Source organism: Podarcis pityusensis, assembly GCF_964106645.2.
Source record: "Podarcis pityusensis genome assembly, chromosome: 15".
Classification (NCBI taxonomy): Eukaryota; Metazoa; Chordata; class Lepidosauria; order Squamata; family Lacertidae; genus Podarcis; species Podarcis pityusensis.
Genome location: NC_138040.1, coordinates 15,999,795 through 16,021,703, shown reverse-complemented (window position 1 = coordinate 16,021,703; position 21,909 = coordinate 15,999,795). Strand labels below are relative to the sequence as shown.

The 21,909-nt window shown below is 47.8% G+C and overlaps 1 protein-coding gene across 5 annotated transcripts in view; it reads right to left on the bottom strand.

Annotated features, from left to right (window-relative positions):
• The window catches only part of MROH2A (maestro heat like repeat family member 2A), a 45,510-nt gene that overhangs the window by 4,793 nt on the left and 18,808 nt on the right, over window positions 1-21,909 (bottom strand). For all 5 annotated transcript variants that reach the window (XM_080983832.1, XM_080983830.1, XM_080983834.1 and 2 more), the window contains 19 exons: window positions 18,883-18,935; window positions 18,687-18,794; window positions 17,282-17,401; window positions 15,162-15,284; window positions 14,757-14,927; window positions 14,130-14,159; window positions 12,726-12,857; window positions 12,224-12,303; window positions 11,610-11,718; window positions 11,281-11,427; window positions 9,906-10,010; window positions 9,285-9,408; window positions 8,527-8,642; window positions 7,194-7,346; window positions 5,385-5,539; window positions 4,342-4,459; window positions 3,554-3,741; window positions 2,671-2,808; window positions 805-919 (listed from right to left, as the gene is read on the bottom strand). In XM_080983832.1, the coding sequence (XP_080839958.1) occupies window positions 805-919; window positions 2,671-2,808; window positions 3,554-3,741; window positions 4,342-4,459; window positions 5,385-5,539; window positions 7,194-7,346; window positions 8,527-8,642; window positions 9,285-9,408; window positions 9,906-10,010; window positions 11,281-11,427; window positions 11,610-11,718; window positions 12,224-12,303; window positions 12,726-12,857; window positions 14,130-14,159; window positions 14,757-14,927; window positions 15,162-15,284; window positions 17,282-17,401; window positions 18,687-18,794; window positions 18,883-18,935 (2,285 nt within the window). The remainder of the gene's footprint in view (window positions 1-804; window positions 920-2,670; window positions 2,809-3,553; window positions 3,742-4,341; window positions 4,460-5,384; window positions 5,540-7,193; window positions 7,347-8,526; window positions 8,643-9,284; window positions 9,409-9,905; window positions 10,011-11,280; window positions 11,428-11,609; window positions 11,719-12,223; window positions 12,304-12,725; window positions 12,858-14,129; window positions 14,160-14,756; window positions 14,928-15,161; window positions 15,285-17,281; window positions 17,402-18,686; window positions 18,795-18,882; window positions 18,936-21,909) is intronic.

Below are 21,909 nucleotides of genomic sequence, written 5' to 3'. Positions count from 1 at the left end.
CTGCACTAAACTTCCCAACACTCCCAACATGAAAACGTGGAAAGTCCTAATAGACAAGATGTTAAATTGTTTTTATATGCAACAACAGCGGTAAGAGCCCAGAAATGGAAGCAAGAAGAAATTCTGATGAAAGAAGAATGGCAGACAAAATTAAAGGATTACGCAGAATTAGATAAAATGACAGGAAGGATTCGAAACCTGCGGAACCAGAGATTCACAGAAGATTGGAAGAACTATACAAACTATTTGAAGAGCAACTGTAATCAACAAATTACGCTAGTAGGGCTACAAGAAGTTTTGTAAGGAGAAATATATGAAATATTGCAAAGTAGAGAAAGAATAGAGATACAGTGGTACCTTGGGTTAAGTACTTAATTCGTTCCGGAGGTCCGTTCTTAACCTGAAACTGTTCTTAACTGAAGCACCGCTTAAGCTAATGGGGCCTCCTGCTGCCGCTGTGCCACTGCTGCACGATTTCTGTTCTCATCCTGAAGCAAAGTTCTTAACCTGAGGTATTATTACTGGGTTAGCGGAGTCTGTAACCTGAAGCGTATGTAACCTGAGGTACCACTGTATTAGTTATGAGATTTAAATGTAATAGTGAAAGTAAAAAATGTATATTAAGTGAATAGATTGGAAAATTTTCAAATGTGATTGATGGAAGTCAAAACTGTATAAGATGTAAAAGTATGTTTAATTATTGTTGAAAATGTTAAAAAACTAATTAAAATTTATATAAAAAATAAGAAAGAAACATGGAAAGTCCTTAGGGAGATGCTTATACAATAGCAGTAAATACAATACCTCCATGCAGAAGACCAGGCTGAGGTCTCTGTAGGCTGTTCTGGAGGAACTGAGATGGGGCAGGAGGTGACGCAGGAGGTCATTGATGAGGGGGTTCTGTGAGCACGCCATGGACCTGAGGGACAGGGGGAGAAAAGGAACGATCAGAACATAGAAGAGCCTGCTGGATCAGGACAATGGCCCAGTGGCGTAACGTGGGTTGCCAGTTCCCGGGGCTGCGTGGAGCACTGTAGGGGAGACAGGAAATGGACAGAGTATGCATGAACATTCAACTGTCCAACGGTGTCCATGTCACCCGGGAGATCACAACCACAGTGATAAGAAAAGAAGAGTTGTTCTGTTGTTTGGAGAGGTCACTTCCTGGTTTGCATGGAGAAGCCATTTTCAACGAAGCCCAGCGGCATAAATGACATGTCATGTGATTGATTATGCAGGGTGGGGCTTACCTCCCCCCCCATATTGTATTCAAGTTGATACCGATATTTAACGGAACAGGACACTTCAAACAATGGCAAAAATATATATCTAAGTTTGTCTGGCAGGGAAAGAAACCTAGGATTAAATATAAATTGTTAACAGAGGCAAACAAAAGAGGTGGATTTACCCTACCAGACTTAAAATTATATTATGAAGTGTCCTGTATCTGTTGGCTTAAAGAATGGATGAGTTTAAAGAATCCAGATATCTTAGATCTGAAAGGTTATGATAACAGATTTGGGTGGCATGCATATTTGTGGTATGGAAAAACGAAGGTACATAAGGGTTTCATGATTCATATTGTTAGAAAATCATTATATTCTATATGGGGAAAGTATAGGAATCTATTAGAAAATAAGACTCTGTGGTGGATATCACCACTAGAAGCATTCTCAGTTAAAAAATTAAATATGAAAAAAGAATGGATAACATATAGAGAGTTGATGGTGGAGGAGGGAAATCAGTTGAAATTGAAGAAATATGAGAATATAAGACATTTACTTACTGATTGGCTCCAATACCATCAACTGAATGATATTTTTAAAATGGATAAAGGAGTGGGATTTAGGAATGAATTATCAAGATTACATAAAGATCTGCTGGAAAATAATGCAAAGGTTCTGTCAAAAGTATATAAAATGTTGCTGGAATGGGAGACAAAAGATGAAGAAGTAAAATCAGTAATGATACATTGGGCAAAAGATGTGGGTCATAATATACAGTTTGATTCATGGTAAAAGTTATGGAAAGTGGATTTACTATTTACCACTTGCTGTTCGTTGAAAGAGAACTATATGAAAATGATGTACCAATGGTACTTAACTCCTACAAGACTTGTAAAAATGTATTAAAAATGACTAATTTATGCTGGAAATGTAAAGAGAACAAGGGTACATTTTATCATATGTGGTGGACCTGTAAGTCAGCAAAAGCCTTCTGGGAAATGATTAACAATGATCTAAAAAAAATGTTTAAAATAACTTTTGTTAAAAAACGTATTAGGTACCGGTATACAGTAATAGGAGAAGAGATTCCGAAGGAGAAAAAGGTCTTATTTATGTATGCGACAACAGTGGCAAGAATGTTATATGCCCAGGGTATTGATAAAGGAGTATTGAAAAAGGAAACTTAATAGATTGGATAAAAGTATTTAGTCGCAGAAAAGAGAAGAGCTAAATATTGGAAACCGGGGAGAGGAGTGGGGGAAAGTCTGGGGGTCGGAAGAACCCCTGTAAAGATATATAATTTGTTATGGATGAATGCAAATAATATTGTATGCTAAAAAAATTCTAAAATAAAAAATATATTTTATTCAAGTTGCACCCCTGACCCCGTGGTCAGCCAGACGCCTATTGGAACCCACAGGTAGGATCTGAGCATAAGAATCACCTGGCTAAGAGGGCGACACCCTTCAGGTAACTGCCTGGCTGAATCAGGAAGCTCCAGGTGTCTCCAGAGACATCCATCTCCCCCGTCGATTCCGGGAGAGCTCTGCTGAGGACAGCTTGTAGCACCAGCACAGCCTGCCTGGGAGACAAAACCAAAGACTCCTTTCCCCAGTCAGTTTGGAGCCAGGCAGAGCCCCTGTTTATTTGCCCCTTATTTGTTTATTTCATAAAATTTACATGCCACTTGATTGTATAAAAAGGAAAGGAATAAACCTCAACGCATTTTGCAAAAAAGATAAAACAACATAATTATCATTAAGAAGAACTCACAAGAACAATTTAAGGCTTTTGAAAAGTTAAAACGGACTAAAAAGAGAACAAAACTCTCATTGACCTTCTGAACGTCTAGTTGGGCTTGTCTGAACAAGAGTGGTTTGAAAAGATTACACTGAAGAAGGCACCTGCCTGGTGTCAAGAGGCAGGGAGTTCCAAAGTGTAAGTGCTGCCACACTAAAAGATGGAGTTCTTACAAACACAGAACAGGGGTTATGTGGCACCCGTCACAGTGCCAGTTCTGCAGACTGAAGCGTTTGAGTGGGCAGAAGTGGGGTAAGGTAAACTGCTCCCAAGTGGTAAAGGGCTTTCTATGCTTCTAGGAACACCTTGAACTTGGCCCAGCGGCAGACTGGCAACCAGTGCAGCTCTTTGAGCAGAGGTGTTCCATTTCAACAAGGTTCTGCTCCTGTCAGCAATCGCGCTGCAGCATTCTTCACTTACAGCAGCTTCCAGGGGGGAAATACACAGGAAGCCCCACAAAGAGTGCACTCGTGGGGAAGGGCAGCGGAAGGAGACGCCACCCGGGACTGACGGAAGACGGGCGCTACCTGCGGGGCTCCAGCGGCACCATCCTGCTGCACGCCATCCTTTTCAGAGAAGAAGGGTTGGGCGTCTCTGCATTCAGGTCCGTGCTGCTGAGTTGGCACAAGAGAGCGTGGCACAGCTTTGAGAGCAGCGGGAGCTGGCTGGTGCAGTCTTCCAGCGCCAGGACTCCCTCCCGGAGGGACACAAGAGCCTGGAACAGGGTTATTTATTTATTTAATTATTTAAGTAATGCAAAAACTTTTAAAATAAAACTTTATTTATTTATTTCTGATTTCACACAATTTCTTTTTCTTTCTTTCTTTTTTCCTTCTTTTTTGAGTTTTATTTATTTATTAACGTTCTTATGTTACATCGGTAAACATTATCATATTACATCACAAGGCTTATTATAATATAATTTTCAGCATGTATACAAAGTTTATATACCTAAAGAAAAGAAACAAGGACAAAAAACTATTCCAAAATCATATATGTACCAACACTTTGGACTTCCTGTCTATCCCGTTGTATATTCCTTTTTTTCAAATGAATGTACTCTTATTATTGTATATTTCTTTACATTTTATCTAATACATTCCTATATCAATATGTACCCTTGGTCTTATTTCTCAACTCAGTCTCTCTCCAATGTCAATGGATGGATTGACGATTGACGCAATTTCATGCCATGACCTGGAGCCCAACCCGCCCCCCCCCCCGAGCCCACAGAGAGTTGCCTGTATTCAATACAGGCCTATTAGAATTTCCATTTCAATGCACATTCAACCATTACTCTTAGCAGAGCCCTCACCATGACGTAGCTGGGGGTACGGCTTCCTTCGCCTCTCACCACGTTGAGCAGATGCCTCAGGACAGGTTCGCTGTTATCCTTGTACGTTGCTACAGCCACCAAGAGCTCCATCCTTGCCCTGGGGAATGGCACAGATGGTGAGCGGACTCAGAGAAAGAGCGCCGCTCTGCAGGAACAGCGCCAAGGGTTGGATTTCCAGTACAGATGCCCACAAAATACTGTGTAGAGGTGCCCCCTGTTGTGAGTACCATCCCTGGACTAGATTTGGGGTACTTTGTCCCATCCGTATATTTGAGGGCTTTGTTTGAAAGAAACTCGGAGCGTTGTAATTAGCCTCAGATAGTTTTAGGTAACCTCAAGGAGTTTTGGATGGCTTCAGCGGGATTTCAAAGGGGCTTTAGAAGAGCCTCAAAGGAAGGGAGGATGTTTAAACTGCCGTCCAGTGACTCCCGGAATCCTTATCTGGCTGAGATATGAGCTTGTTTTCCGGGAGTGTGTCTTTTCCCCTTATTATTTTTAAAAGCTGTGGCGCTGTGGGTCAAACCACAGAGCCTAGGTCGGCGGTTCGAATCCCTTCGACGGGGTGAGCTCTTGTTGCTCGGTCCCTGCTCCTGCCAACCTAGCAGTTCGAAAGCACGTCAAAGTGCAAGTAGATAAATAGGTACTGCTCTGGCGGGAAGGTAAACGGCGTTTCCATGTGCTGCTCTGGTTCGCCAGAAGCGGCTTAGTCATGCTGGCCACATGACCCGGAAGCTGTCTGGCTCCCTCAGCCAATAAAGCGAGATGAGTGCCGCAACCCCAGAGTCGGCCACGACTGGACCTAATGGTCAGGGGTCCCTTTACCTTTACCTTTACTCACTCTGCTGAGGCTCACAGGAGACTTGCTTCAGGCGCCATCTTCTAACCAGAAGTCCATCGCCCCCTGTTGTTTTAGGAGGAGGGCTTTTCTTGGGTGGGGGTGGCATGGGGGGCTTGGATTCCAGTTCAAAGAGCAGAGCACACTCCCGACGCCTGCTTCTGAGCCCTGGGAGTCCTGCACTCACCTGTCTGGGAGGAGGGCCTGCTGAAGGAGGGTGGCACAGACTGCCCTGCAGTGGCGCTCCGTCAGTACACAGACGGCCTGGGCCAGGGAATGGCGCTGAGTTGCATCCTCTGATTGCTGCACATAGGAGCAAATGACAGCCACCAGGTCGGGGATCTAGAAAGGACAAGGTTGCGGGGGGAGAATCTCTGTAACCCTCATATATTTCGGGTGCCATTTCTAAGAGCATAAGAGAAGCCTTCCTATGTCCAGCATCATAATAAATGTTGGTTCAGGTGGGAGCAGGAATAGATATATAGAAAGGAGGATTCCCTGGATGCCAAATCCAGGTTTGCGGCAAATACTCTTTGGTGAGAGAACCCCAGAAGAGATCTAAAACAGGCATAGGCAAAGTCCGGCCCTCCAGATGTTTGGGACTACAAATCCCATCATCCCTGAGCACTGGTCCTGTTAGCTAAGGATGATGGGAATTGTAGTCCCAAACATCTAGAGGGCCGGACTTTGCCTCTGCCTGATCTAAAATCACAAAACATGCAGCAAAGCAAAGCATGGAAATATAGGCTGTTAGATCTTTAAAAATACGTATTTCCAAGTGAGTTCCAAAATAGTCCCCTCTTCCCCCAGCATAGGAAAAGATCACACATTTAGTAAGTTAAAAATGGTTTATTTACAAACTCTCCAAAGGTCAGGTTCATGTGCTTTCCCATACATCAGTCAGACAGGTTGCACAGGCAGTAAAACTTTGTTTACTTCCAAAGCGGTGGAAGTTCCTAAATTATCGGTATAGGAGCTCAAAAATGGCTGCTGAGAGCCATGCAGTTTGAGCTGGAGCAACCAGCTCAAAACCTCTTCGCAGGCTGAGCTTCTCAGGTAGACTGAAGGTGCAACAATAGGCTAGGTTACCGATTTCCTCCCAATGTAAAGTAAATGGACACAGATAAGCCTGGCAGGACAGCTTATTCTATGACATTAACCCCTTCATGTGTTAATTAGACTTTGGTATGTTGGTTATATGAGGCTGATTATCTCACAAGAACATCAGAAGGGTCTGCTAGACCCAGCATCCTTTTCTCACTGGGCTTCTAAGAAGCCCAGAAGCTGGAACTAATCACAAGAGCCCTCTCCTAAAGTGGGGTCTCATTCACCTCTTTGGTAATCCAGCTCTCAAACTGGCCTCAATAGCTGACATAGGGAGAAAAATGATAATGAAGTGATACAGACGCCCCTGGAAAGTGGTGGATTCTCCTTCACTGGAACTTTTAAAACAGAGATTGGATGGCCATCTGTCAGGATTCTTTAGCTGTGATTCCTGCATTGCAGGGGGTTGGACTAGATGACGCTTGGGGTCCCTTCCAACTCTACAATTGTAGGATTCTAGGAAGTGCAGGACCAAATACAGGCTTTATTTTATACATTTATTTTATACATTTTCGTGCAACAAAATCTGAAAGCCCTTTAGGTCTAACCCAGTGTTTCCCAAACCTTTTTGGTTGATTCCATAAACTCAGTACCCCAGTACCCCACTATCCTACCTTATGGAAATCATTTTGCGCCACCCACTGTGGAAATCCAAAACGGTATTGATTAATTGCACATTTATTCAAAACCCATTTCAAACTGTTTTGTTGAATTAAATCAACATCGATGAACGACTCAGCGATAGCCTGATAGCTGTTTACACCTCTAGCAGCCCCCTGCCACCCACTTGCCTCTTAGCGCCTCCCTAGGTAATCCCACTGCCTCCCAGGGGGGGGTGCTACCTCCCACTTTGGGAACTGCTGGTCAAGTCCCTCCCTCACCCGGCCCTTACCTTGTCCTTCAAGGCTGCCCTCCGCTCCTTCACGACCACCTCAAACCACAGGAGGACGGCCTGGTCGCAGGTGGGGCTCACGGCTCTCAGCTGCTCCAGCAAAGTGCGCAGGAAGGCCAGGATCTCTTGCGGGGGCAGAGCGCGGCTGACAACCTGAGCCGGGGCAGGCAGGTAGTGGGGAGAAAGTGCTCAGATGTGCCCCACCTTTGGTTGTCATCTCCACACCCTCTCCTTCCTTGGGCAGGTGCTGTGACCTAACTTAGGGTCATGGAGGTTCTGGGGTATTTTGGGGGGTGGGAGGCAGGGATAGGTGTATGAGAGGGTTGAAATAGTTTTGTCACTATATTTACCAAGCAAGGTGCCTGCAAGTGGATCTCCTGGGATCCTACATGGAGGTGAGAGTAGGGTTAAAAGAAGGATCTCCCCCCCCCAACTCCCAAAAGCCCCCTGCCAGAGTCTTGCCTGCCTACCTGCCCTTCTCTGGGTTTCACTGGGACGGCTGCCTGGCAGAAGATGAGGCCAGAGCATGGGGAGAGAAAGTTCACCTGGTGTGACTTGGGGGGGGCAGTCCCTGCCTCTCAGCCTAACCTACCTCACAGGGTTATTGTGGGGATTAAATGAGGAGGGGGTGAACCATGGATGCCACTTTGAGCTCCTTGGAGAAAAAGGTGGGATATACATGCAATAAAGAAACAAAATCTGTCAGCTTGTTAGTGCAGATGTTTTCATTTTTTGGTATGCACATTTTGCCTGATACACGTAGCTTGCAGGAGACCTCTCCTAGGCCTTGTGGTTAAGGGTTAGGGCTTGGATTTGGGACTCCTGATCCCAGTCCCAGCTCCCAGTGTTTATTACACCAGGACATTGGTGGGTCGATCCAGCTCTTCAAAAGGACTGCTACCTATCTGGCTTTGCCCATTGCTTTAAGGCAGACATGGCCAAACTTGGCGCTCCAGCTGTTTTGGGACTACAATTCCCATCATCCCTGACCACTGGTCCTGTTAGCTAGGGATGATGGGAGTTGTAGTCCCAAAACAGCTGGAGGGCCAAGTTTGGCCATGCCTGCTTTAAGAGCACAACAATGGGTAGACATGGGAAAAGCGGGTGCTTTTCTCATTACTGAACCTCTTAGCTGCACCTGTTGAACTTCTGCCTTGCCTAAAAGGTGGCAACCCTTGGCTGGCACTGGCATCACCCAGGGCCAAGGCACGTGTCCATTGCCACATGATCCACCACCCCAGGAGGATGGATCCTGCCTAGGGGTGCTATTCTCCAGGTTGATACCTTCTCCCAAGCACCTTCCTCCTGAGGTCCCCACCCTATAATACAGTACCTTCGCCAGCTGGAGAGAGGCCGTGCGCACCTCCCGGGGGCTGCTCTCGCTCCGGAGCTTCCGTTGGATGCAGTGGAGCTGCCAGGCCACCAAGCGGCCCCTTGGCCTTTGGGTGCCTGCAGGAGATACCCAAGAAGGGAGATTCCGACTCAACATCAGAAAGAACTCTCTGATGACAAGAGCCACTTGACCATGGGATGGACACCCTCGGAAGCTGACGGACTCTTCTTCATTGGAGGTTTTGAAGCAGAGGTTGGGTGGTCCTCTGTCAGGGGATTCTTGAGCTGTGATTCCTGGCTTGCAGGGAGTTGATGACCCTTGGAGAACCCCTTCCAACACTATAATTCTATGCCTTCTGTACCATCTGGCATCCTGTTCTCACAGTGATCAACTAGATTCCCTAATGGGAAGCCCGCAAATGGGATCTGGGCACAGCAGCATCCTCGCTCAGGCGTGAAGCTCACTTGGGTGTGACCTTGGGGGCCAGTCACCACCTCTTAGCCTAGCCTACCTCACAGGGTTGTTGTGAGGGTGAAATGGGGAGGAGGAGAACCATGTACGCCACCTTGAGATCTTTGGAAGATAAAGGTGGTATGTTAATTAATTGAACGGTTAAATAAATAGTGAATTAGCACACTGGTCCCTGTAGCCCAATATTGTCTGCACCAATTGGCAGCAGCTCTCCGGATGAGGATGGAGAGGGGAGTTCCTCGCAAGTAAGGAAGACCTACATTGCGAAAGGGGCTAGACAAGCTCACCTTGGGTGCTTAGCAAGACCCTGATGCAGTCGACGGCACCCTGCCGGATGCTGCCCAGCACGTCACAGGTGAAAGGCCCCAGCGCCCCAGCCAGGCGGCTGAATTGCTCCGGGGGGATCCGTGGCTGTGCAAAAAGAGGGAGAGAGGAAGCTGCCATGTACCAGTTCAGGCCATTTGTCTGCATTGTCCACACTGACTGGCAGCTAAGACTCTGCCCCTAGGAATAAAGCAAGATTCTGGTCCTCAATATTCTGAATGAACTAGGAACCCAGGCCAGGCTTTTAAGAAGAAGCAACCTTTGGACTGGTAATTTTTTTAGGAACACAGGAAGCTGCCTTATGCTGAGTCAAACCATTGACTGATCTTGCTCAGTACTGTCTCCACTGACTGGCAGCAGTGTCTGTCCAGAGTTTCAGGCTGGGGATGTTCCCTGCCTTACTTGGAGACGCCAGGGATTGAACCTGGGACCTTGTGCATGCAAGGCAAATCTGAGCTATGACCCTTCCCCAAAATAAGATTCTAGTCCTCATGGTTTGGAATCAAGGACTGTTAAGTAGGAGCATCAGAAGCTGCCTTATATCAAGTGAGACCATTGATCCATCTGAGTATGGCCTTACTCACGGAAGCGCTGGTCTTCTGGCAATGGGCCCGAAGCAAGTGCACCCCAAGCTGCAAAGCCCGGGCACGCTCCCATTCCTGCTCCGACACCATCCAGTACCCCAGGAGCTGCGGGGGAAATGGAGGAGAGGGGGAGGAACAATCAGCCCCTGGCCTGAACCAGCCCGCCTTTGCCCTGGCAACACAGAAGCCATGCTGGTTAACTGTGGGCAAGGCTTCTCCCTCCCAGAAACCCCACAGAGCGAGTTGGAGGGTGGTGCATGTCTAGAGAATGTCCTGCTAGCAGAGCTGGATTCAAGATTGGGGGGCAGTGCTCTTGGCCCTTGCAGGGTGTAGTAGTTCATCATTCCAGATGGGGCCTGCTTGGTGTTGGCCCCGCATTTGTGAAACCCACTTCCAGCAAACATTCACTCAATGCCTTTGCTTCCGGAGATCAAGAAAGCCCCCAAAAGTGATCTTTTCCCTTCTCAAGAGAGCTTTAGCTGATCTAATCCAACTGAATCTCTCTATCTCCCCTCAGAATGTGTTGTATTCTGCCTGAGCCTCTGTTGTTTTTGATCTTTTGTTGTACGTTGCTTTGCTCTGAACAGAAGCTTAATGGAGAAGTGGGGTGATGCAAATAAATGGGTAAATACACACAGCTCTGGCTTCTCAAGAGCCCCACTGTCATGGACTGGTTGGACACAGAGGAGTGGTGGAAGGAACCAGCTGGGGAACCCCCAAGGGAAGAAGGCTCAGAGTCAGGGGAGTGGTGGTGGGGCAACGATGAGTGGTCAGAGGGAGAAGACTGGGAAGTGAAGGTGTCGGAAGCCGAAGAGGTAACAGGGTTTAGTGAGCAGGGAGAGTCTGTGGCAGAGAGAAGTCCAGACTCAGAGGCAGAAGCTGAAGCAGGAGAGGAGGGAGGCCAAGAGGCAGAGAGGAGTCACAGGTGTCTCCCCCTCCTGCTGTGACCAGCTCCCCTTCCCTCTTGTCTCCCAGAACCATAAGAGACATGAAGAGGGCAGAGGAGAAGTTAGCTTCATGCAGGCGCAGTCTCAGATTCCTTGGGGAAAATCCTGAAGAGGAGGGGACTTAGATGGTAGGGAAGAGGTGGGGATTTCCAGTCCTGGTGACTGATTTTCATCGAGTAAGACTGCTGGGAATGAACTGCTCTGCTCTTTATGCATAACACTCCACCAAGTCTGGGGAGATCATGTTTTTGCTAATAAAGAATTATCTCCAACTTTGAACCTGTACACTCCTGTCACATCTACTTTGCTCTCCCTCTGACTTGGGAGCAAAATGTGGGAGGAGAGGAAAAGGAGAGCAGCAGGGAGAAGACAGATTTAGCAGTGAGGGCTAGAAACTTGATGCAGAGGCTACCTCCTGCCCTGCTCACCTGGAAGGCCTGTTGGAACCACTGCAAATTGGCACTCTCCCTTTGCTCCACCCTCACCACCTCTTCTTCCAGCAGAGTCTCCACCAGTTCTGACAGGGATATCAGGGCACCCGTATGCAGTGCTTGAGCGCTGGAAGGCAGCGGTGCCTAGTGGTGCAGAAGGAGCAGAATGCTGTTGTTTTTTTTTATTTAACAAAATTGAAATACCACTAGAGGGTACTAAATCCTCAAAAAGATTTATGAGGAACATTTGCAGCCCCTGGAGTGCTCCTCTTTCAGCGGGCAATCAGCTCCCAAACAACCAGCCCCATCCCAACACACATACACACCTGGCCTGCATCCTCTGCCAGCCCCAAAGGAGGAAGAGTGAAGACGCTGCTCAGGGCTGCCTCTGCCAGTGCCTGGTTCTCCTCCCGGCTCAGCTGCTCTGGCACGTGGCTGAAGGGAGAGGAGGAAGGTTGTCAGGGTTCACCACCGAATAGGTATTTGCTACTTCCCTTTCTTGACCATCCCTGAGTCTGTATTGCAGTGGGTTGGACTAGATGACTTTTGGGGTTTCCTTCCAACTCGAGAATTCTATGCGTTCCGGAGCCAAAGTGGCTGAGGAGCCAAGGGTAGATTCCCACACAAAAAGTTTGCCAGCTGATGCCTGCAGCAGCCAGTGGGGGGCTGCATTTGTGAACAACCCATCCAAGAGGCGGGCAGACCATTAAAGGCAGAGAAACTAAACAGTGGAAAGAGGCTGGGTCACATCCTGTCCTGGAAAAACAAAATATTCTTTTAAGATGAACAAGGGCTGTCTGCAGTAATATGGCACTCTGTGTATGTTCAGAGGCACTTGGGGTTCCAGAACTAAACTTGGGCTTTGAAATCAGAGCTTGAAAGTGGCTCAGATGGATGGACACCCCATAAAAAGAAGGGGTGCTGGAAATGGGGTACTCACCTCAAGTGCCGGAGGGCAACCATCACTTGCTGGCGGACGGGGGATACAAGGGCGTCGAGGGGCTCTGCTTTGATAATGTCCTGGAACAAATGTCGTGCAAGGGAAGTGTATGGCATGGGCAATGAACCCTTGGTCAGGAAGAAAGTCAAGACCTTGGCTTGAATCCTTCTAAAGGATCCTCCCCAAAAGTTGCTATCCTTTGGCCAGCACACCTTAGGCTGTCACTCACCTTCCAGGGCAGACCTGATGGGTGACCAGGGCAAGTGAAAATTTGACATCATTCACGGCCATCTGTCATGGATGCTTTAGCTGAGATTCCTGCATTCTCAGGGGTTGGACTGGATGACCCTTGGGGTCCCTTCCAACTCCACAATTCTATGATTCTTCCCACCAGCAGCTCTTCAGGGCATGAGCTACTGACCACCCAACCAGAATTTTTAAAAAACACACTTTATTAACCCTTTCCAATGGCTTCGCCTAAGCGCAGACAAAAGGAACTCACTACGAGGTGGTCAAGCAGGAGGCGTTTTTGGGGCAGGTAGAAGGTCGGGGCATCGCCTTTGCTCAGGATCGAAAGGCTGATCTCAGACACACACTGGGAGAAGCTCAGGGCCAGCTCAGCATCCGTGGCTCCCTGGGAGGGATGGGAAAGAGTAGGAAGGAGGCTGGCTCCACAAGGAAAAAGAAAGACATACATATATACATACATACCTTTCCTTGGTGAGGTTATGGGGAAGCTCTGAATGGAGGGCAGAGTCTCACAGCCTTGCTAATAAAGACTCCTTTGTCCCGTGGAGTGTTTCATTCCATCCATCACACCCTTGTCATCATGTACTCCCAGAACAGTGATCAAAAGGAACATATACTGGATTTATGCTTTCTCTCCTGGCTTCTAATCCCACCGCTCCCATCTCAGAAAAGGAACATGGGGTATCGGAGCCCATCTGGCTCAGTATTGCTGAACCCTGATTGGCAGCAACTATCCGGGGTTTCAGACAGGTGACAGCCCTGCCAGGAGACATTGTTGGGGATTGAACCTAGGACCTCCTGCAGATTCTTTATGACTTGAGCTGTAGTATATGGGAAGCTGACTCATACCCAGTCAGAACCATTGTGGTGGACTGGTTGGATGTGGAGGAGACAATGGTGGGAGGCGCTGGCTGGGGAACCCCCAGAGGAAGAAGGCTCAGAGCCAGGGGATTGGTGGTGAGACAGCAATGAGTGGTCAGAGGGAGCAGAATAGGAGAAGGAGGTGTCAGGAGCGGAGGAGGTAACAGGGTTTAGTGAGCAGGAAGAGGCTGTGGCAGAGAGCAGTCCAGACTCAGAGGCAGAAGCAGAGGTGGGGACCAAGAGGCAGAGATGAGGCAGGCTGCTGAAGAAGCCAGGGAGTCTCCCCCTCCTGCTGTGACCAGATCCCCACCTCACTGGTTCCCCAGAACCAGAAGAGGTATGAAGAGGGTGGAGGAAATACAGGCAAGACAACAAAGCCTCCAATTGCTTGGAAAGAACTTAGGCAGCTGTGGGAAGGTGGGGACCTTCAGTCCTCACAACTGCCTCCTTGGGGCAAGCTCTACCAGGAAAAGTTGATGTGCTCACTAGGCCTGAGCTGTCTTGTTGCTTTGAATAAAGAGTTAACTTCACGGACACCATGCAAATTATTGCTGACCTACTCCTGACAACCATCAAGGTCTGTGTCGTCTGCACTGACTGGCAGCAGCTCTCCAGGGTTTCAGGCAGGGGAGAATCTCAGACCTGCCTGGAGATGCTGACAGGGACTGAACCTGGGACCTTCTGCATGCAGGGCAGGTGCTCTGACTCTGAGCTACGATGGTCCTTTCCCTGAAAAAGGAAAGCTAGTTAAACAACTCCCAGCCAGCCCCACAACCTGTGTGTATCAAGTAGGTACCTTTTTTCGCCCAGTGGGGCAGCCCAGTTCCTGCAAGACAGAAAGGACAGCTGTCAGAATGGCCCCCATTCTGTTTCCTTCCTCTTGGGCTATGTCCCTCTGTCCCTTCACTGACAATTCCTGGCCAATGACGGGAAGTTGAGAGATCCAGAGAGCACCTGCTTCCCACCTCCTCCTTTTTCATTTATTAGCACCCACTGCCACCTTCTCCAATGTTGCACCCTTCAGGTGTTTGGGAACACAATTCCCACAAGGCCCCTACTGCACCCAGTGGGCACCAGGTTGGGGAAGGCCGACATGTTGCATCTAGACTATCTCCATGACTGCAGCCCCGAAAGTGGTAGCCACCCGCTTTTGCTTCCACAACAACCCTGCGAGATAGATTAAGCACAGAGAAAAAGCACTTTGCCCAGGGTCACCCTGTTGAGTGGCTGGGTGGGATTTCAACGTGCTGACCCACATGTGAGCCACAAGCTATGCGAAGCTCCCTACGGGCATCCCCTCCCTACGGGCTCCTGCCCTCTTTCTAGTTAGCTCCCTCCCAGCTGCCCCCCTAACCCCTCCTGCCCATACTCTGGCCCCAATCCTTATCCCTGCTCCCCTCCATTTGTGGTGGAGAAGACTCACCGTAAAGTAAGTCAACTCTGGGCCGCTAGATGTGTAATGGCGCAGGATCCGTGGCACAATCTCGTTCGCCAGCAGAGGCAGAAGCTGTTCCTGGGGGGCACGGACCGCCATGCTGCCATAAAGCAGGAGGAGGGCACTCTTCACGCTGCTTCTCCCTGGCTCCGGCAAGCTCTATGGTTGAGGAGGAAGATTCGCATTCGTGGCAAAGCCGTCTTGTCTCCCAGGGCTCCCATTTGCCTCCATAAGCGGGAGCAGAAGACTCTTCTGATGAGAGTTTCAGTCACTCGCTCTGAAACTCAGCTATGGCCGTGGAAATGGTAAATTCTGCTCTCATGCCTCCCCAACTCCACAGCCGCTGGGGGAGAGAGGGAAGAAAGAAAAGGGGGAAAGCAGGGAAGTCTGAACCTGGCCAAAGTGATGGTAAGCTGAATCCTCCCCCTCGGAGATCACCTCCTCAAAGCGACTCAGGGTCTGGAGCACAGCCGTCAGCTGTCCCTCAGCGCAATAGACCACACACCAGCAAACCCCCTGCAGGTGAGAAGGAATGACCCTAGGCTGTAACCAGCTTCCAGAAAAAATCCGGACTCCCTCCCACAGGATCCAGTCCGCCCGCTTTTCCATCTTCTTCCTCCGGGTCTATCTACACTTCAAGTTTATCTCTTAAATATAATAAAAATGAAAGAACGTCATCGTGCTGCAATTCTCATGCTGGCCAACAGGTGGCACTACAAACTACAGCATGACGACAAGCTGGGCCATTGTGACAATGGTCAGAGAGCAAGGAAGAGGAAAGTGGAGATGGAGGCTGGCAGGCAAGTGGCTGGGCCTCCCCTGTGTGTTATCAGGCACATGCCCCAGGCAGACAAGTGAGAGGACAGACTGGCAGTTCAAACAGAGGACCAGTCAGGACAGGCTAGGGCAGCTCCCCAGCAACTATTCTGCTCTGCTGCTGCTGCCCACCTCACACTGATGATGCTAGTTGGTAGGTGAGCTGTAATACGGGTTGGTGAGGCCTAAGGGAAGTAGGAGCAAGCAGGGGTGCAGCCCCTACTTAGCCTTAAATAGGGATGGGTGAATCAGTCAATTTTTGTATTTCTCAGTTGCTCAATTTTCCAATCTTAAGGTTCCTTTCTCCATATTTCTGCATAACTTTGAGATTGTTTTTAAGTCCTCATGAAGATGCATCACCCAATTCTCCTAATGTACAATTTTGCATAAGATTCACATTTTTAAAAACTTCCCCTAACATTATGCACCCAGCATTTCTCTGGAATACGAAGAAACCAAAAAGATACATAGAGGGATGACTTAATTTTTTAGTCCCTTGGTGAAAAAACAAACTGCATTTTCATGTTCAGGTTGTCAGGTAAAGCAGAATATACATTCCTATCAAATTTGGTCAAAATCAGTGTAATTTTGAAAGGTTCAGCCCACCGTCTTGATTCAGAGCAGCATCCAATTGTCTCAGAATACAAACAAAAACCTGCTCCATGATCTCGGGGTATGTTTAGTGTGGAGAACAGAAGACCGACAGGTAATATGAGAGCCAGTCTCAAAATACCTGAAGGGCTGTCCTGTGGAAGATGGAGCCAGCTTGTTTTCTGCTGCTCCAGAGGGGAGGACCTGAACCAATGGATTCAAATGACAAGAAGGGATATTCTGATTAAACATCAGGAAGAACTTACTGAGGGTAAGAGCTGTTCGACTATGGAACGGACTCCCTCAAAAGGTGGTGGGCTATCCTTCATTGCAGGCTTTTCAGCAGAGCTCAGATGCTTACCTGTGGGGTTTTATTTAGATGTGATTCCTGCATTTCAGGAAGAATCCATAACCCACAGGCATCCAACCTCCAGTGAAGGAGAGTCCACTACCCGCCAAGTTCCCGGAACCACAGAATTGTAGAGTTGGAAGGGATACCTGTGTTAGAATTCCTGCTCCATGATTGCAGTTATGGGATTTTTGTCTTTCACATGATGGTATATGTTTTGACTCCACAGAGTGGGAAGTGACGGGAGACAGGATGTTTGTGTTACTGTGTTCTGTGAAGTGGGACTCTTGTCCTTTGTTCTTTTTCTCTTTGCTGTCTGATGCTAGAGAGAGAGGGAGCCATGTTGCAGTGCTCTGTGTGTGTTTATATGAAAATAAAGTTGATTAGCCAAAATGCTGAGTTGCTGAGGTCTGTCAAGCAAACTGCGCAAACTCTGCGGATCCCTAAGTGTGCCGGTGTCGGTTGGCATCGGTCGCTGTGATGTTCGGGCTGAAGAAAGCTTTTGATGCTCCCGAACAAAAGACCAGGAGGGAGAGAACATGCCAGTCGGGCATGTGTCTCTGCCAGGGTCCTACTTGAGTGTAGGCTGAGCTCCTGACACCCCAAGGATCATCAAGTCCAAACCCCTGCAAGGCAGGAGTCACAGCTTGATCTCTGGAACCGTTGTGCCAAATTTGGGTACATTTGGTGGGGGTGGGGAGCAGGTTAATGGAGGGCATACACCGCCCCCCTCCAGCCCCCAAGTAGCAGGGCTTGCCTTTCGCTGGGCTTCCTCCGTGTAATCTGTGTGCAGCAGCAGATCCAGAAGTGTCTGCGCCACCCCATCCGCGTCCCCTGCGGCAGACAGCGCCATCCCCAAGGCCTTGTAGAGGAAGCCCTAGAGGAGAAAGAGAGGGTGGCGGCAAGCTGAGCAGCGCAGACCCCAGCCAGCCAACAACATAGCAGACACACACATCCACAACCAAGGTGTCTCACCCACCACGGCCAAGACCTTAGGCATAATTTACCTCCAGTATACAGTGGTACCTCGGGTTACATACACTTCAGGTTACAGACTCCGCTAACCCAGAAATAGTGCTTCAGGTTAAGAACTTTGCTTCAGGATGAGAAGAGAAATCGTGCTCTGGCAGCAGGAGGAGGCCCCATTCGCTAAAGTGGTGCTTCAGGTTAAGAACAGTTTCAGGTTAAGAACGGACCTCCGGAACGAATTAAGTACTTAACCCGAGGTACCACTGTATTAGAAGGACCTGCAGCTGGGCCAAAGGGCGCCCATCTTAGACTAGCATCCTCTTCACATCGTGGCCACCCAGACACACCAGTGGGAAACCTGCAAGCAGGACCTGAGTGCAACAGCAATCCTCTCCTCTCCTGGCATTCAGAAGCATCGCTGCCTCCAACTGTGGATGCAGACCATAGCTATCAAGGCTAAGAAACACCAATAGCCATCTCCTTCAAGCATTTGCCTAATCCTCTTTTACAGCCATCTAGGTTAGACTAGGTTAGACGCGGGTGGCGCTGTGGGTTAAACCACAGAGTCTAGGACTTGCCGATCAGAAGGTTGGCGGTTCGAATTCCCGGGACAGGGTGAGCTCCCGTTGCTTGGTCCTTGCTCCTGCCAACCTAGGAGTTCGAAAGCACGTCAAAGTGCAAGTAGATAAATAGGTACCGCTCTGGTGGGAAGGTAAACGGCGTTTCTGTGCACTGCTCTGGTTCGCCAGAAGCGGCTTAGTCATGCTGGCCACATGACCCAGAAGCTGAACGCCGGCTCCCTTGGCCAATAAAGCGAGATGAGCGCCGCAATCCCAGAGTCGGTCACGAATGGACCTAATGGTCAGGGGTCCCTTTACCTTTACTAGGTTAGACTGGAGAAATGCACAGAGAGGGCTGTCAAGAGCTATGCATTTCTGGACACATGGGTGTAGCACGGCATTGCAAATTCAGAGAAGCGCAAATTTCGAAGGAGGGGCATGCGTTTCGATTTGTGAATTGCTTCACAAAGTGCTTTGGCTTTGCAGGTGAACCAGATCAAATTCATTCCCTGCCCCTTTGGCGAATGCTCCAGTCCAGCTGTTCATAGGAAGGTGAGGGGCTGGGCATTCATTGTGCACAGCTGGATGGGGAGATACTCGATATTTGGGGGGGGCAGAGGAAAATGCACTGACTTTCTCCGCAGAGGAGTTGTGGTAGGTGTTCAGCTGCTTGGCAAGTTCCTTCCCCAGCACCAGGTTCCAGCCTCCCGCTTCGCTCCTCCGTAAGGACTTCTGCAGGAACTGAGGAGGCACCAGTGGAAACAGGGGTCACCGAGGAGGTTCAGCAGTGCCACAGGAACAGTGCGTTTGCTCGCCCCACTGGCGTTACCTCCAAGAGTTTGGCTTCCCAGGCTGCGGGCTCCAGCGTGTACTTGCTGTGGCCTTTGGGAGAGGAGCAGCATTAGACAGAATCAGACTAGCCAGCCCAGTGCTGCCTATCCAGGCTGGCAGCAGCTCTCCAGGGCTTGAGGCAGGGGGTGCCACTGGGGAGTGGAGTCAGTGCTCCTTTTGGGGAAGACAAGGAGGGTTGCGTGATTCTGGAATAGGCTGGAGATGGGCCAGAGTCACACCCATAGATAACCCGCAATTATAAAAACAAGGTGCCACCCAGTAACATATAGAAACCACTGCCAGACTGGGGTTGCGGCTGGCACCTGAACCACTCTTGCGATAGGGCCATGTCACAGATCTGCATCAACTGTGCCAATTTAGGCACAGAGGGGGGAAGAACTCTGTAGGACTCTGCTGCCAGGGGTTACTCTGACTCACTAACAGTATTTCCCTGGCCAAGTGAATTAATTACTGTTGTTATTATTGCGCATGAATTTTGATGCTGCTTATTGCCAGATTAGACCTCTAAGGATTCATCTGCAATTGAGCAGATCTAGCTGGTGGTTGGGTGAGGCCTCCCCAGCACTGTTCTGGGGAGAGAGCTGGCATGGTGTCGTGTTTAGAGTGTTGGATTAGGCAGAGATTGCCTGATAACATTGAGATCAAAGGAGGAAAGGGATAAGATTTTGGGCCTACACTACGGAAAGTCACTGGACATTTTGGACAGAAGAATTGAAATCTACAAAGATATTCCTAGACAACTGCTGGACCTCAGATCCGCCTACTCTGAACTTGTTAAATTATTAAGGAGTAATTCAATTGCTTTCAGGTGGGAATTCCCCCAAGGAATATCCTTTACCTTTAGAGGGAAGAAGGTCAAAATTAGAACACCGGAAGAGAGAGACAAATTTCTGTCTACATACGAAGAGGACCTCCAAAAAGGAATTGAACTACCTTCTGGGCCTGGAGCACCGGCATTACCGGCAGTACCGGCACCTGTGGAACCTGAAGATCCAGTGAATAAGATACCACCCCTAGAAAAATAATCAGATTTATTCAGGATGTCTCTGCAACTTTTGAGCTGGAATATAAATGGCTGTAACATTCCGGAAAAAAGGAAGAAAATATTTCATATATTAAAAAAAGAACAATTGGACATTATTTGCCTACAGGAAACACATGTGACAAGGCTCCACAGAAAAGTGTTAATAAACAAAAGATTGGGCCAGGAATTTGTATCTTCGGACAGAGTAAAGAAGAGAGGTGTGGTGATATATGCGAAAGAGAGCCTGTCACCCAAATTTTTATTTAAAGATGAACATGGAAGAATTTTGGCAATTGAGATACAACATCAAGGAGAGAAACTTTTGATATTAGGAATTTATGCACCAAACGAAGGGAAATCGGAATTTTACAAGAAGTTGCATGAGACTATGCTGGATTATCTGGACTATAGCAACATCATTATGATGGGAGACATGAATGGGGTCGTATCAACCAACATGGACAAGTCACAAAGTCAAAATGTTACAAAAGACGGCAGACTACCTAAAACTTTTTTTGAAATGACAGACAATATGGATTTGATTGACATCTGGAGGACAAAGAACCCCCTGGGAAGAGAGGGAACATTCTTTTCTGAAGCCCAACTGACCTGGACAAGAATCGACCAAATATGGATATCTAGAGGCCTGGCACCTAAGGCTAGAAAAGTGGAAATCTGCCCAAAGACCTGCTCCGACCATAATGCAGTAAAGATGGACATGACACTGTTACCAACCGGCTCTTTTAGATGGAAGATGAATGACAACTTGCTCAGAGATCAGGAAATTACCAAGAAGGCCCAAAAAGCTTTGAAGGACTATTTCGAGATAAATATGAACACTACGGTGGAAAAAAGAATCGTCTGGGACGCAAGCAAAGCGGTTATGAGGGGATTCTTGATACAACAGAATGCAGTAAAGAAAAGGACACAAAATGAGAAAAAAGACAAGATTCTGGACAAAATAAAAGAATTAGAGAAGAAGTTAAGATTAAACCCGAAGTCACAGCCAACTCTGAGAGAAATTAAACTCTATCAAGCACAATATTCCAAACTGATAAACCAGGAAATAGAGTGGAAGGTCAAATTAATGAAACAAAAAACGTTCGAGTCGGCGAATAAATGTGGAAAACTGCTAGCTTGGCAGTTGAAGAGAAGACAAAGATTAAATACGGTTACAAATTTAGAGATTGAAGGAAGAAATATCCAGAATCCTGTGGACATTAGAAAGTGTTTCCAGAGATATTTTAAAAAATTATACACTCAAGGGCCGCAAGACGAGGCTGAGATTAAACAATTTTTGGCAAAAAATGGATTACCAAAATTGTCACAAGAAAATAGGACAATCCTGAACTGTAAAATAACACGACAAGAGATTGAACAGGCCATTCAGAACATGCAATTGGGCAAATCTCCAGGGCCAGATGGGCTGACCTCCAAGTACTATAAGACATTAAAAGATTACTTGATACAACCTTTGATGGAGGTCAGCAATGAAATTTTGGAGGGGAAGAGGGCACCGGAGTCGTGGAAGGAAGCGTTTATCACACTGATACCAAAGTCGGAAGCTGAAAAGACACAACTTAAGAACTATCGTCCCATCTCTCTTTTAAATGTGGATTACAAAATATTTGCAGACATTTTGGCAAGTAGACTTAAAAAAGTTTTAAACGAAGTAATTCACAAGGACCAGGCAGGCTTTCTCCCAGGTAGACATTTGTTTGCTAATACAAGGAACATTATTGACATTTTGGAACTTTTGCAAACAGATATAAACACAAAAGCAGTTTTAATTTTTATAGACGCGGAGAAGGCCTTTGACAACATTTCCTGGAAATTTATGATGGGAAACCTAAAAGAAATGGGAGTGGGACGGGGTTTTGAGAATGGGATTGAGGCGATATATTCAGAGCAGAAAGCTAAACTGATAGTTAACAATGTGGTTACAGAAGAGTTTAAAATTGAAAAAGGAACACGACAAGG